At 37.1% G+C, this 13,242-nt stretch overlaps 1 protein-coding gene across 7 annotated transcripts in view; it reads left to right on the top strand.

Annotated features, from left to right (window-relative positions):
• ERC1 (ELKS/RAB6-interacting/CAST family member 1) overlaps positions 1 to 13,242 on the top strand; it is a 309,324-nt gene that overhangs the window by 196,576 nt on the left and 99,506 nt on the right. For all 7 annotated transcript variants that reach the window (XM_026117004.2, XM_064515015.1, XM_064515024.1 and 4 more), the window contains one exon: positions 5,160 to 5,320. In XM_026117004.2, coding sequence (XP_025972789.2) covers positions 5,160 to 5,320 — 161 coding nt within the window. The remainder of the gene's footprint in view (positions 1 to 5,159; positions 5,321 to 13,242) is intronic.

Below are 13,242 nucleotides of genomic sequence, written 5' to 3' on the forward strand. Positions count from 1 at the left end.
GAAAGAATAGTCTTCTCATAAATTCCTTGCAGATCCATCCTACTCAGAATACACGCGAGACCTTTCAGCCTTGTCTACAGAGAACTGAATCATGGATAAGTGATGATAGACAACTTGTCCTCAGCATGCCTAAACAGTCAAGGAGGAACTTGGTCTTTTCTGCTTGACCAGGGTTCATCTAGATTCAGGACTTAGGTGATAGCCAACAGCACTTCTTTTGTGATTATACCTTTATCAGCTTCATCCAACTTTCTAGCAGGCAGCATGAGCTTCTTGATCTTCTGGGGTTAGGAAGAACCCAGTGCAAGTTGTGTTTTTATCCACATTCTAAGCATTCTCATAGGATTCATCTGAGCTCAGATGAGAGTCCAGAGTCTTTCTCCAGAATGCGTTACTGGTACTGTAATTGAGCTCCGCTCTTGTTCCCTGCTCCCTGCCCTGCTTCCAAAACTTCTGATAAAGCTAAAATAGTGCAAGACCCTGCTGATCTTAATTTCCCTTCATGGCTGAGATAATTTTAGTTCCAGGTGTATCTTCAGTTGTCTGTGATGGATCATTAGACCTCTTCTCCACCTCTTGGACCAGTTTTTTCAGAAATCAGCTCACCTGTTCCATCCCGATTTAGGAGCATTGCATTTCATATCATACATGCTGAATACTTCTCTTCTCTGTAAGCTCCTTCTCTTCACCAGGGAAAACTATTCTACCAGATATCATGAAAAAATTCTTCAGTATGTATTTCCATATGTACTAGGTTTTCCATTTGGTACGCTTAACCAATATCTGCTTGCCATCTGTGCCCTGTGTCTCTGCTCACTTGTCAAGTAGCATCCTGTATTTTTCTGTACATTGTTCAAAACTTCCTTAAGAGTCAAAGTGTACCTTCCTGTTAACATCCTGTTTTGGAATGAGATGGGAACTGCCAGGTCCTGATCAGTGGTATGAAGTCCAGCTGGTGACCAGTTACTAGCCTGGTCCTCAGCTGTTGATAGTGGAGCTGATACCGTTTCATGTCTTTATTAATGACCTGTATGATGAGACGCAGTGCACCACCACAAGTTTGCAGATGATACCAAACTGGGGAGAGTGGCCAAAATGCTGGAAAGCAGGACTGCTGTTCAGAGGCAGAGATGTTGTGGGCTGGAGCACATGACATACAAGGAGGGACAGAGAGAATGGGCTATGTTCAGGCCTAAGAAGAGGAGGCTCGGAGAGACTGTACTGTGGACTGTACTGTGGTACCTAATGAGAGAATACAGAGCTAGATTCTTCTCAGAGGTGTTTGGTGAAAGGACAAGAGGCAACAAGCACAAATTGCAACCTGGGAAGTTCTAATTAGAGATTAGGGGGAAAAAATTGCAGTGAGGGTAGTCAGACATTGGAGCAGATGCCCATCAAGGGCCGGGGAGTCTCCATTCTTGGAGATACTCCAGAAGTCAACTGGGCAAGGCTCTGAACAACCTGCTCCAAGTTGATCTTGCTTTGAGCAGGGGATTGGACCAAATGACCTGCAGAGATCCCTCCAACCTAAATTACTGCATTATTCTAATTTCATTCTGCTGATTCTGATGAATTCTCTGTTTAAGCCACCCATTTCTTTCTACCTTTCTCTTCTGTTCCAGAAGGTGACTTTCTTGGTGGACATTCCTCTGCTAGGAGGTTGCTAGGAGGTTCATGTCCTTGTGACTGGTCTCCGTTAGATATTTTTCTTTAAGAATATAGTATCCCTTTAGGCAAATGGGTATACTCTCTAAGGGAATACCAAAGTTCCTCCTCTGTTGAAGTAGTCTTCTGGTTTCTTTCCTAAACATCACATTTCTGGGGTTAGATCTAATATTTACATCACTGATGTCAGGGGAATCATTTTTCCTACCTTTGCAAATACAAATCCTTCTAGAAGTCTGGCAATTTGTTAGTGCACATTTTTGGAAGGTCTAAGTGTTCTATTTTCTTGCAGTCATTGTCAGAATGAGTAGCGGCTACATCCCCACCTGCAGTCCAGTGATTGATGTTAGGACTGAGGAATGCCTCATTTCCATGCACGTGCTGTTTGAAGCTTCATCCATACCTTCCTCAAAAACTATTCTACCTCTGAGATTTTTAAGAGCTGATACAGTATTTGCTGGAGTGATTTTCTCAATGTTTGAGTAAAGGTAGTGCTATCCTTCACCAACTAATTCAGTGATTGGGTAATTGCAAGGTCTGTGGCAAGAGATGTAGAAGTGATAGAAAATACACTCTGCCTTCTGTGCTATCAGCTGACTAGGGAGAAAAGAGAAGCAAGAGTGCACTCTGTATGCCAATGGAAACATGACTGACAGGGCACAAGCTTACCTACAGTTAAAGTGTATATGTCAACAGCATTTCTCAAAAAATTCTGTTCTTGGCAAATAATTTTTCTTTGTTATATAATTAGCGGCTCTCATGGTGAAAAAATCAAGTACATTTAAAATTATATTTGAATAGGTAAGTTAGACGTGCATTGTAAGCAAGTTGCTTCTAGGAAATAATTCCTTATATCATTTCTTCCAGGACAGCTTACTGGGACATATATAGACAGGTCTGCACTAAGATTAATAAGTTACTACATAAAATGTTTTATCTTATGTTTAATTAAAATGCTCCCAGAGGAATGTCTATTACTTGATGAATCTGAAAAACGAAGTCTTTATTATAAATGGTCATCAGTATTTTGGTGAATTTTGTCTTTAATCAATAGCGTGGCAAATGGTACTTTCTAGAGAGAATGGAAGGTAATGATAGTTCAGTGAACTAAGTTGTTGGCACAGTTTAAAAGCCACTTGCATTCCATCCATCCCCGATATATGATTAGATCAATTTTCTGTTGGCCTTCAAAAGTACAGAATAAAACCCTAGAATTAAAAGAATTACCAAATGGAGCAATTAGAAAAAGATTAAGTAGCTGCAGTGATCAGTACTCCAAAGAATATAATCCTTTCCTGCAGAGTTAGATCATCTTGCCATCTAGCACTAACTACCAGCCAGCAGCATCACTGTGTGCTGTTAACAGCCCACGGTTGTTAGGCTTCAGATCTGCACCAAGCCAGTCCTTCAGTGTTCGTATCACAGATTTTGATTATGACTGGGAATGGAATGATGGATGTCAAAAACCTTTCCAACTTCATTATGGAAAAGTTTGTTGCTCCAAAAATTATTTTATCTTGGCACATGACAGATTGACACAAACTGTTTTGATTGTTGCAGTTGGCTGGAGACATGTTTAGTTGAGGTTGGTTTTTGTTATAAGCAGCAGGTTTTGTAGTTGACATGCCCCTTTTTTTCCTCAGTTAAAAGGGAAATGTTTATATAGATCATTCTGATCCATCCAACAGAACTAAAAGCTGATATACTAGTATGCCTTTGCTTCCCCTGCACATTGCTGTTTTTCTAGAAATACTCATCTGTTCCCTTCCTAGTTTTGTTTTTGCTTTTCACTGGTTATGCGGTTTTTCTTTACATTCTTTTATGACATATTTCTCTATTTCATTCTATGGAATTTTCTCTTTATTTGCAAAATTGACAGAGGTTTTGGTCTTGTTTTGCCTGCAAAATAACTATTAAGACCAGAAAAACTCGATTATTTTAGGTATGCTAGCCAGTTTGGACTACGTGTCACTGAAATTCTCCTTCAGTCACTTGATCGCTGGATGAATTATTAGCTGTACACTTTGAATAGGTTTTGATAATTGCATTTTTAAAATTTTTTCTTAGTTTGTTGGATATAGGAAGAATTCTTGTCAGCTGCATTTGAGTAGAAGTAGATATGCATTCTGTAGTAAGCACTGCACAATGTCTGTGCTACATTTGATAATCATACTAATTCTGGGTTATAATATTTCTTGCTCTGTCACTGCTTGAGGATAAAAAACAATTTTGTCATCCATGTTTGTCCTGAGCTAGTAACTCTACCTTTAGAAGTACAAAATTTATTAAAGCAAGTAGTGGTATATTCCATACCTGGCATCTTCCAGCACCTGTATAGTGAGTGACATACCCAACTCTCTTTGTAAACACTTGTAAGTATGAATTGTGCTTAGTATAATTGGAGCTTAATATAATTACTGAACTTTTAGTAATTCACTTTCAGAATAGAGCACAAGTTTATTGTTAGGCAGGGATATAAATGCAATGCAGTGTTGTAATGTCACACTAAATTTATACCAACATTTGACTATATGCAGTAATAACATCTAAGTTTCTCTCATTTAAGAACACTTGGTTTGATAGAGAAGATCTACATGGAAGAAGTTTGTGAAAGTAGTCTGTGTGCTTATTAACATTATTATAAAATTATTGAAAGAATATTCAGAGGTATTTTTATGCTAGATAGAGCTATACTTGAACGTTTATTGTGTTTTTAGCATATTAATTAAAGTGATAAATTCTGATCAACACCGAACTCACTACTACTGCAGAATAAAATATGACTAGGTACATCTGTTTAATAACTATGCTAGAATTTACAGTCATGTTAATTCTGAACTTTCCCATTTGATAATTGTCTAAGGTGTGAGTATTGTTCTTTCATACGTGTCTGTCATCAGCTGCTCTTTGAGCATCTTTTATGTTGCTAAATCACAAAGTGTAGCTATAAGCATTGTTCAACAGATATTTTGAGGGAAGTAGTCTTATTTATATCTTTCTGGGGACCCAATCCTATCCCTGTTTTAGAAGACACTTGTAACTTCATTTTCAAAGCACGTATGTAGTTTTTTAGAGATTATTTACAGACAAGGTTTTTTATACTTTTGGTATATCACAATATATATTATAGTTGTATTCCATTTCATACCTAGCATTTTACTAATCTAGTTTTAAGATATATAGACATCTATTTATCCTTTTGGTACATTTTCTAAAATAGAAATGATCTAAGAGTTGAAGGTTTGTAATTTGCTATTATAATAGTAAGTTTCTAGTGACAAGATCAGATTAGTTCACAGACTATAATATTGTTTCATTGGAGTGTAGACATACTTTACACAGCACTAGATGGTTCTTCTAGTCTACAGAAGCATCATGCAGTGCACAAGCATTGGTAACCTTTGGATGCCAACTTAGTTGTGACATTTACTGAGTTCTTGCTGATCACAGTATACTATTTTTCTCTCCTCTTGCCTGCCCCAAAAATGTTTTAGGTAGAAGAGTTGATGATGGCCATGGAGAAAGTTAAGCAGGAACTGGAGTCAATGAAAGCAAAACTGTCCTCCACACAACAGTCGTTGGCTGAGAAGGAAACCCATTTGACCAATCTACGAGCAGAAAGAAGGAAACATTTGGAGGAGGTTCTAGAGATGAAGTGAGTGTTCCCTTCCATTATTTATAGCTATGTTTTCTTGATATCTCTGAATTCTCCTCTGTTCCCTTATGATGTAAAGACAATCACTGTATGAATATTTCTCTGTAGATACTCCGTTATCTGGGTAATCAGTCAAGCCTTCAGAAGCAACTTCTGACCAGGGACTTCATTTCTTCCTTACGGTCATTCATTTTCTGGTAGTAGATGGGTAGTAGACATGTATTTTTTGCACAAAAGCATCTTAAAAGATCCTAAATAATTATGGGCACCCCATTATTTTGTGTGTTTTATGAACGTGCCATCTTACCTGGAGTAACCTATAATCTACTTTCAGGCAAGGCACAAGTGAGTGTAATAAATGATGAAAGGAAGGGGAGAAAAGATGAACATAATGCCAGATAGCTGTAATCACTGAAATCAGACGGCAGATGTCTGCTTGGTCTGTTAAAGTATTTTTAAACTCAAGTGAATGATTAGCTGGAACTGAGTATGAACTTCTCTATCAATCAGACTTCTCTCGTCATCTTTATATAAGGAGACCTAAATAAAACCAAGCTTTGAGGAGGTGGGGAAAAGTGAGGAATTAGACTTCTAAGGCTTAAATACTTCCTAGTTTCTGACCGTACATTATAGATAAATAGTTATCCTTAGTTTAGGGCAACATGAATCCATTTAGTGCAGTGATGGATAGTGCTGCCAGCAGTTCATTAGAAACACTTTTAGTTGTTTAGCCAGCCCTAAAGAGAAGGAACATTTTTATTGGCAGGGCCAGCAGTGGTTCCTCCACTGTGGTTTTGTGAGCCATTATTTATTTATTTAACTTTTCTACATTACCTCTTTCCTTTTTTTTTTTTCTTAATGAAAGGGTAGAAAAACAGCTGTTACAAAATGGAAAGAGAAGTGGCTTAGATCTTGAAACTCTAACTTAGGAGTGCTGTGTAAAGTGGGCCAAGCCTCCCCGGCTTCATATTCAGCTACTACAGTCTGATCTAGACCTGGCATAAGGATATTGGAAGACTGCAGTACTTAAAAACCACACTTTTTATTTTTAATAAAAGTTTTTATTGAGCTATAAATTTGACTGCCTTGAGAGTTGGTGTAGTGGGGGATGGGAGGAATAGCTCTTAAGGTGATGTGGGACTCCAAAGGAACTGGAGATATATCCATATCCAATCACTTGGCAGCCCTTTCTTCAGCCAATCTGCTCTGCCAAACCTTCTCATTAAAATATACACATATTGTACAGTATATCCTGAAATGTATTTGGAGTTGTGTAGCTCTAGAGCATTTAATATAACTACTCATGTTTTTTAAATGATGACCTCTCTTAGCTTACTAAGTTATTGTTCGAAAGTTATTGTACTGAAAATTTAATATCAGGAACTACATAAACTGGTAGATCCATTGTACCTCAGAAGGAAGAAGAACACTGGAGAGAACAGTAATGCTGTCAGCACATGGACAGAAAGATGGAAAAAACATTAAATTTGTGTAGTTAACTAGCTGAACATGTTTTAGACATAGCTGATCTGTCTTAAAATTCTATAAAGCTGCCAAAGGCATCCAAACTTCAAAAACTCTCCCTGACCATGAAGCTCTGTTGCTGAAAGGTCTCTAATGATGACTCCCAGGCAGTTAAATATCTTAACGTTAATATGAAGAAACCCCAGCATATTCTTTGCTACTCTACCTTCCCAGTCCATGCTTTTTGAAAAGTACTCTTCTCTGCTGTTTTGTAGTTTTGCAGAGATTTCTAATCTTGTTAAAATATTTCCTACTATTTCAACTCAAAAATAACAGTAATTGAATGAGCAGTCAATTTTGTGAAACAATTTAGCTGATTTTGGTATCCTTAACTGAAAGCAATAGTTGTGGTATAGATATTGTTCAGAGATTCAGTAAAGCAATCTTGCCCCCCATATTTTAGGATGTGCTTCACTGGGAAAAGCTTCAGGTGCTCAGAAGCAGCAATGGTTAAATTCTACAATTGAAAGAGTTGTAGGTTTGAGAATATGGCACTACAGTTAGCTAATGGGGTGGAAGGAAGTGAAGGAAGCATACAAGAAAAATAGCTTAGAAAATGCTGCTTTGAGAAATTCTAGATATGGGTGGAAACAAGGTATTAAGTCAGCAAGAGGACTCTAGAAAGCTACCTCTTTGTGTAATAGGAAGTTGTTAGATATTACGTTAATGATAATATATATTTAAAATATTGCTGCCTAGAGTAGAACTTCCGTTTACTGCTGACTCTCTAACCCTGAGAAGATCATTTAACGCTCTTTAGGGAATCCTGTGTCACTAGAAAGGATACCAGAAATGTGAACTATTCCAAGGAGTACATTTCAGTCCTTAAAAATGTACTGTGTATTTTGAACCCCTGTTCCTTTAAATCTTATGTTTTTGTTTTCTTAAAAAAAAAAAGCACACACTTTCATTGTAAATAATTATGAGAAAGGTAGATAATGTTCTCTATATTTATATCACCAAATGCGATATTCTGTAAAAAAAACTTAGTGAACTGCAAGGATTTTTGTTTTGTTTTGTTTTCTTTAAGAAGTTCTAATGTTTCCATCATTCACAGCAAATCTTTTAAATTAGGCAGGAATAAAGTGCTGTCTACAGAGAAATCTCTGTTCTTTGTCCCATAAAAACCTGCTTAGGCTGAGCTGAGTTATAAACTGTTGAAAATCACCAGTTTTCCTTTCCCTTTTTTTCCTCCTGGTGTTGTCAGCAAATTTTGGCAGTGTGTGAAAATAACTGAACACAAACATTCTAATCTAGGGCCAAGTTCAGGCATTTGCCAAATCTGTAGCAGTGGACACTGCACTTACAGAGAAGGGGAACAGACACTGTCTGCTTGTAGAGAAGGGATTTTTTTCTTTCTTTTTTTTTTTTTTTTTTTTTTGGTCTATGGTTATGGCCTTTTGGTTATGGTCAGAGGGACCAAAAGATTCTCCCTAGTCATCTGCTGCAGGGTCGAAAAGTCCAAGTGGGAGCATTTCTCAGTCTGTTCTTGCGGGCTGGAAAGTTGTCTAATACGCCATTCACCTTTTCTGAGCTATGCCTTTTCTTGCTGGTTGCCGTTGTTGCTAGCTCTGTAATTAAAGTGATGCAGACTTCTGTAGTGCAGTTGGCGCTTCAGAGTTGAATCCTCGATCCTTCTGGCACAAAACAGAAAGATTATTAGTTGTTCAAGGATAATTTAATATCTTTTTTAAAAAATAATCAAAGATACTACAGACAAAAGAATTGTTATAATAGAACATAATCTATGTTTCAAATTCAAGCTCTCAAAAATGTCTTTTAATTATTCATGTAACTTTGCTTGAATAGTCTTTTGAATATTTATCACAGTAGTCTTTAATTACATGAATACATCCCATTTTTCCAGAGGATGCTGTTTCATTTGATACAGAGTGTAGACAGTGATCACAGATGAAGCAAGGTTATGTAGCTTAGTGAAGCTGTTTATTGTATTTTTCTTATTCATCAAGGAGTACGAAGGCATGCTGAGAGCTAGATGAGGGCTACTATTAAAAATAAGATGCCAACCTAGGTAGTGCCATGCAGGAAGACTGTTCATCCTACTATTCATGCATGATATACAAGTAACTTAAAATATTTGGTAGATGATTGATAAGACTGTGTGTACATTTTCTGGCTGTAAGATGAGAAACATGTACCACCATATATGAACACTCGCAGCTGAAAATGAAGTCAGTGGAAGCCAAGGTTATTTATCTTCTGAAAAGTTCATCCTCTCAGCAATAAAGCAGTATTGTCCAGAGAGTTGAGTATGAGGTTGAGATTGAAAGCAGTCCAAAAGAAACTGATTAATTGGCATATAGTTTATTTGCTAGAAAAGCAATTTTGGTTCATCCGAAATGATGTGTGAAGTCATTTCAGATGCAGCAAACAGTTTCGCCCAATGAAAATATTTCATATTATGTGCATCCCTGATGAACAGAACCAACAACAACAAAAAAATACTATCAATGTCCAATCCAGTAATAACATCCAGAAAATGTGTTCATGAAAATTAAAGAAATTTTTGTTTGAATCATTACAGAAATAGTGTTTGGTGTCCATGATTTAGCAACAGTTCTCCAGAGGAGAAGAGTGATTCCTAGCTGCAAAAGAAGTATGCATATGTTCTACATAGATAAACAGTTGTCTCTCTAGTTTGAAGTCTGTTCACACTTGTCTTCTGTGCTATGAAATAGTAGTATCTTAACCTTGCATCTACAAGGTGTAGCTTTCTACGCCCAGCAAAAACGCTTCCTCGTATTGAACTGGGCTGTAAGTTATATGGGCCACTTGGTATCAGGTCATCAGGCAATCACAGCAGTGGTACCAACACACACCCTGTAATTACTTTGTGTGATTTTAAATAGGCTAAAATCCCACAGGGGGCACTCCATGTCTGCACAATTTACTGCTTGGGGCAAAGCCGAGCAAATGCATCTGCATCAGTCCCCTTCCCACCTACAGTCTGCAGGTCTTTTTTTAAAATGTCTTTTTCAGAGGGAAGGCACACAGTGAAAATGGCCACAGCAGTATCCTGTTGCCATTGTTTTGTCCTTTTTAACTTTCAAGCATAAAATATATAATTAGGTATGTTTATTTTAACTGTATATATTGTCACCCTGTTAAATTTTGACATTTTTAAGCTGTAAAAAGTTAAGTTGCAATAGTCTGAAATGTGAAAAGTTATCCCTTTCCAGATACTGGAAAATACAGAAATTAAGATTAAATCATTGGGAAAAAACTGATCTTGGGACTGCTGTTAATCTCAGAATGAATCACACAGAATCCGACAGGAAAGCTGAAACACCATGTGTATATGTATTGTACATCTTCTAAGACTAAAGGTCATTGAAAGGCCAAAAAATGTATTTTGCATTTTTTAACTCCACAGTTGTCCTCAGTGTAATGAAACATTAGGCTTTCCGTAAATGTAATTTGTACATATTTGTTACCTTCGAATTTGGTCAGTTCTGCTGTTACTTATTTAATTCAGCTGAAAGTTTGAGAGAAAACATCATCTCTTTCACACATTATCTCTTTTGGCAAATATGGGTTGAAGTCTGTTATCCTTTCTGTTCTCCAGCATCTTTGGTCGAATGATTCTCTTAGGTCAAAAAATTATTAAATTTGAATCTCAAAATTTCACAGAAGGAGCAAACTGCAAAGCAAAGCAGTGGAACCTTTAGTGAAGCCTGTGAAAATGAGGTGCCCCATAGGAGCATACACAGAAAGAGATCGTTGTGGTTTACTGTGTTTCTTTAACTACCAGCAAGTTATGCATATCTTTTGTAAGTAGTTTGTTTTTACTGATCACCCTCCTTGAAAAACTTTTTTGTCTGTGGCTTCCTCAGATACTAAAGTCTTGGCACTATACGTCCCGGTCCCATTCTGTCTTATGATAAAACCCTCATTCCCATTTTATCTTGAACTCTGTGGTCCTCAAGAACAGTCTTGCAGAGAGAAAGCACTGTACTATCTTAATGAGCCATGACAGGCCTGGAAGCAAGACCAACTCCTGAAAAGTGCACCGGGTGGTGTTAAAGGGGTTTGTTTCACTCAGTAATTGCTAAGACTATTAATGTTGTTGGGAGGAGCTGGGAAAAAGAGGTGCAGTCATCAACTTCCTGAGAGTTTAGTTACACTGTGCTCTTGTTTCCATGCCTTTCCACTGGAGATATTTTTTCTTCTGGATGTGTTTTCCGGGGACTGGGTTTAGTGCAAGTGATCCCTTCAGTAGTTGTTGGACCATAATTTCTAGACGGTGCAATGAAATTAGACCTCTTTCAAGTCAGAATGTGAAAAACATAGCATGTAACCTCAGTGTTAGGAATGCACAGTTTGGTCATATTTTTCTTTTCTATTAATAGATTACAACATTCGTATAGAAATTACCATGAAAAATCTCATCAGTAGAAGAACTTTCATATACATACACAGAGTACTAAACTATATAATTTTTTAGGCTTACACAGTCCTAACACTGGTGAATGAATACCCCTCTTGTCTTTTCTCACTTTGCTAATGAGTTAGTGCAAGTGAATTTAGGGCAGGTGCAGCACAAGGTAATTTCCTGGAACTCATTAGTGCCCCGGGTTCCTTGCTGCCCAAAGGGCGTTGCTTTGGGAAAAGTTTGTCTTTACCATAACCTGCATATTGTGTAGATCATCTTACCTAGAAGAAGAAGAACAAGAATAATGCATTTTTCTGGAGATAATTATTCAAGTTACCTAATGTTAAACTGGTGAAGAAAAGGAGAGAGAGTTTTGACTAATGTATGAAAGGGATTGCTTGTAAGATAGCTCTGAGAGAGCTAGTCTTAGTCATTTCTGCATTCCTTTTCCAGTACAAAACACAGTTCTTTTACTGTATTCTCACATACACTTTCTGTAATTAAATACATTCAGCAGTTCTGTTAGAAGCAAAAGTTTATTCGTTCAAGAGAATCTGTAATTTTTCTTGGGAATATTAATCCTCCACTCCACTTATTTCTAGAACAAGACTGGCAAAAGTGGGCTTCCAGGTCTTCAGCATGACCTTTTTATCGTCTCTGCATGCACATATACACCACAAACATAAATATGCCTGTGTTTTTTGTTTTTAAATGAAAATATGCAAATGTTTTTTGGCTCAATATTGGTAGCAATAGCACATTTTCCTATGCTAGTTGTTCCAGTTGCATCAGTTATTCCTGTCGCCATACCTAATCCAGCTATAAGATTTTGGGTCTTCCAGGGGTGTTACTGAGCTAAGCCAAATCAGGTACTTTTTACTTTTTGTTAAAGTCAAAAGAACCGCAAGTTCCTTAGGCTGCTTTTTTCTCTTTTATAAATGAGCACTGTAAATAGTCATGCATATAAATCAACTCTGTGAGCACTACATATTTCAATAAATACAGCCAAGTTGTGGGTTAATAGAAGTTCCAAGTGAAAATATTATGCTATCTCATTGCGTATATTGTAGATTTAATGTAGTGTGAACAATACTAGCTTTGAGCCATTGTAAATCCTATCCGGACATCATCAACATAGTTCAAAATACAAGGAGAGAAATCTCAAAGGTGAGATGGGCTCATACGGCCACTGTGCATATGTAAGTCATTCTTTTGTTGTTTTTGAATAGCAGCGTAGTTTTGTGGGGTGTAGGTAAGATGGAGCCTAACCTCATATGATGCTCTGGAGTTTATCAGAAGTTTCCTTTTTCCAGAGGAGTTGGGTCAATTTGCTTTAATTAAGAAAGAACCTCCGAACCAAGTAATTTGTTCCCCACAGTCCTGGAGGACAAACTAACAACAAGTGGGAGTTATATAATAAAAACTGGATAAAAAATTCAAATTGTTAGGAGTTGCTACAATCTTTGGCTTCGTTCTGTATGGGAATCTTCAATATATCATTTTGTTTTTCTCCTTTCCCAAAAGATACTTCTGAATTCTTTTAGACAAAATAAAAAACATCATCTGCAAGGCTATACAATTTCTGATAAAGCTCAGAATTTCTCTCTGTAGTGAGAGGGTTTAGGAGTTGACTAGTTTGTCTGATGGTATCTTATGTGCAGTGCAAGTGCGTACATATACAGAAGCTAAGAACATGAAAATTGACCAGAACTGTTAATTTAGAAACTGTAAGAGTAGACACTAAGCATCCCAAAAGTGTTTTTCCTTAAGCTTTACTTACTATTTACCATTTACTTTATTTTACTATTATTGCTTTTGAGTCACTTCTCCCCCAGTCCAATGTGTAGCATTATAGTTTTTGCAGATTACAGGATAGGGAGAACTATCTTTCATAGTAGTACATTGTACAATGTAGTAGTAGTACTAGTACTACTACTGCTACTAGTAGTAGTACATGTACGATGTAGTACATTACAGGATTGTAGGGAAGACTGAAACATGATTT

Source organism: Dromaius novaehollandiae, chromosome 1 (assembly GCF_036370855.1).
Source record: "Dromaius novaehollandiae isolate bDroNov1 chromosome 1, bDroNov1.hap1, whole genome shotgun sequence".
Lineage (NCBI taxonomy): Eukaryota > Metazoa > Chordata > Aves > Casuariiformes > Dromaiidae > Dromaius > Dromaius novaehollandiae.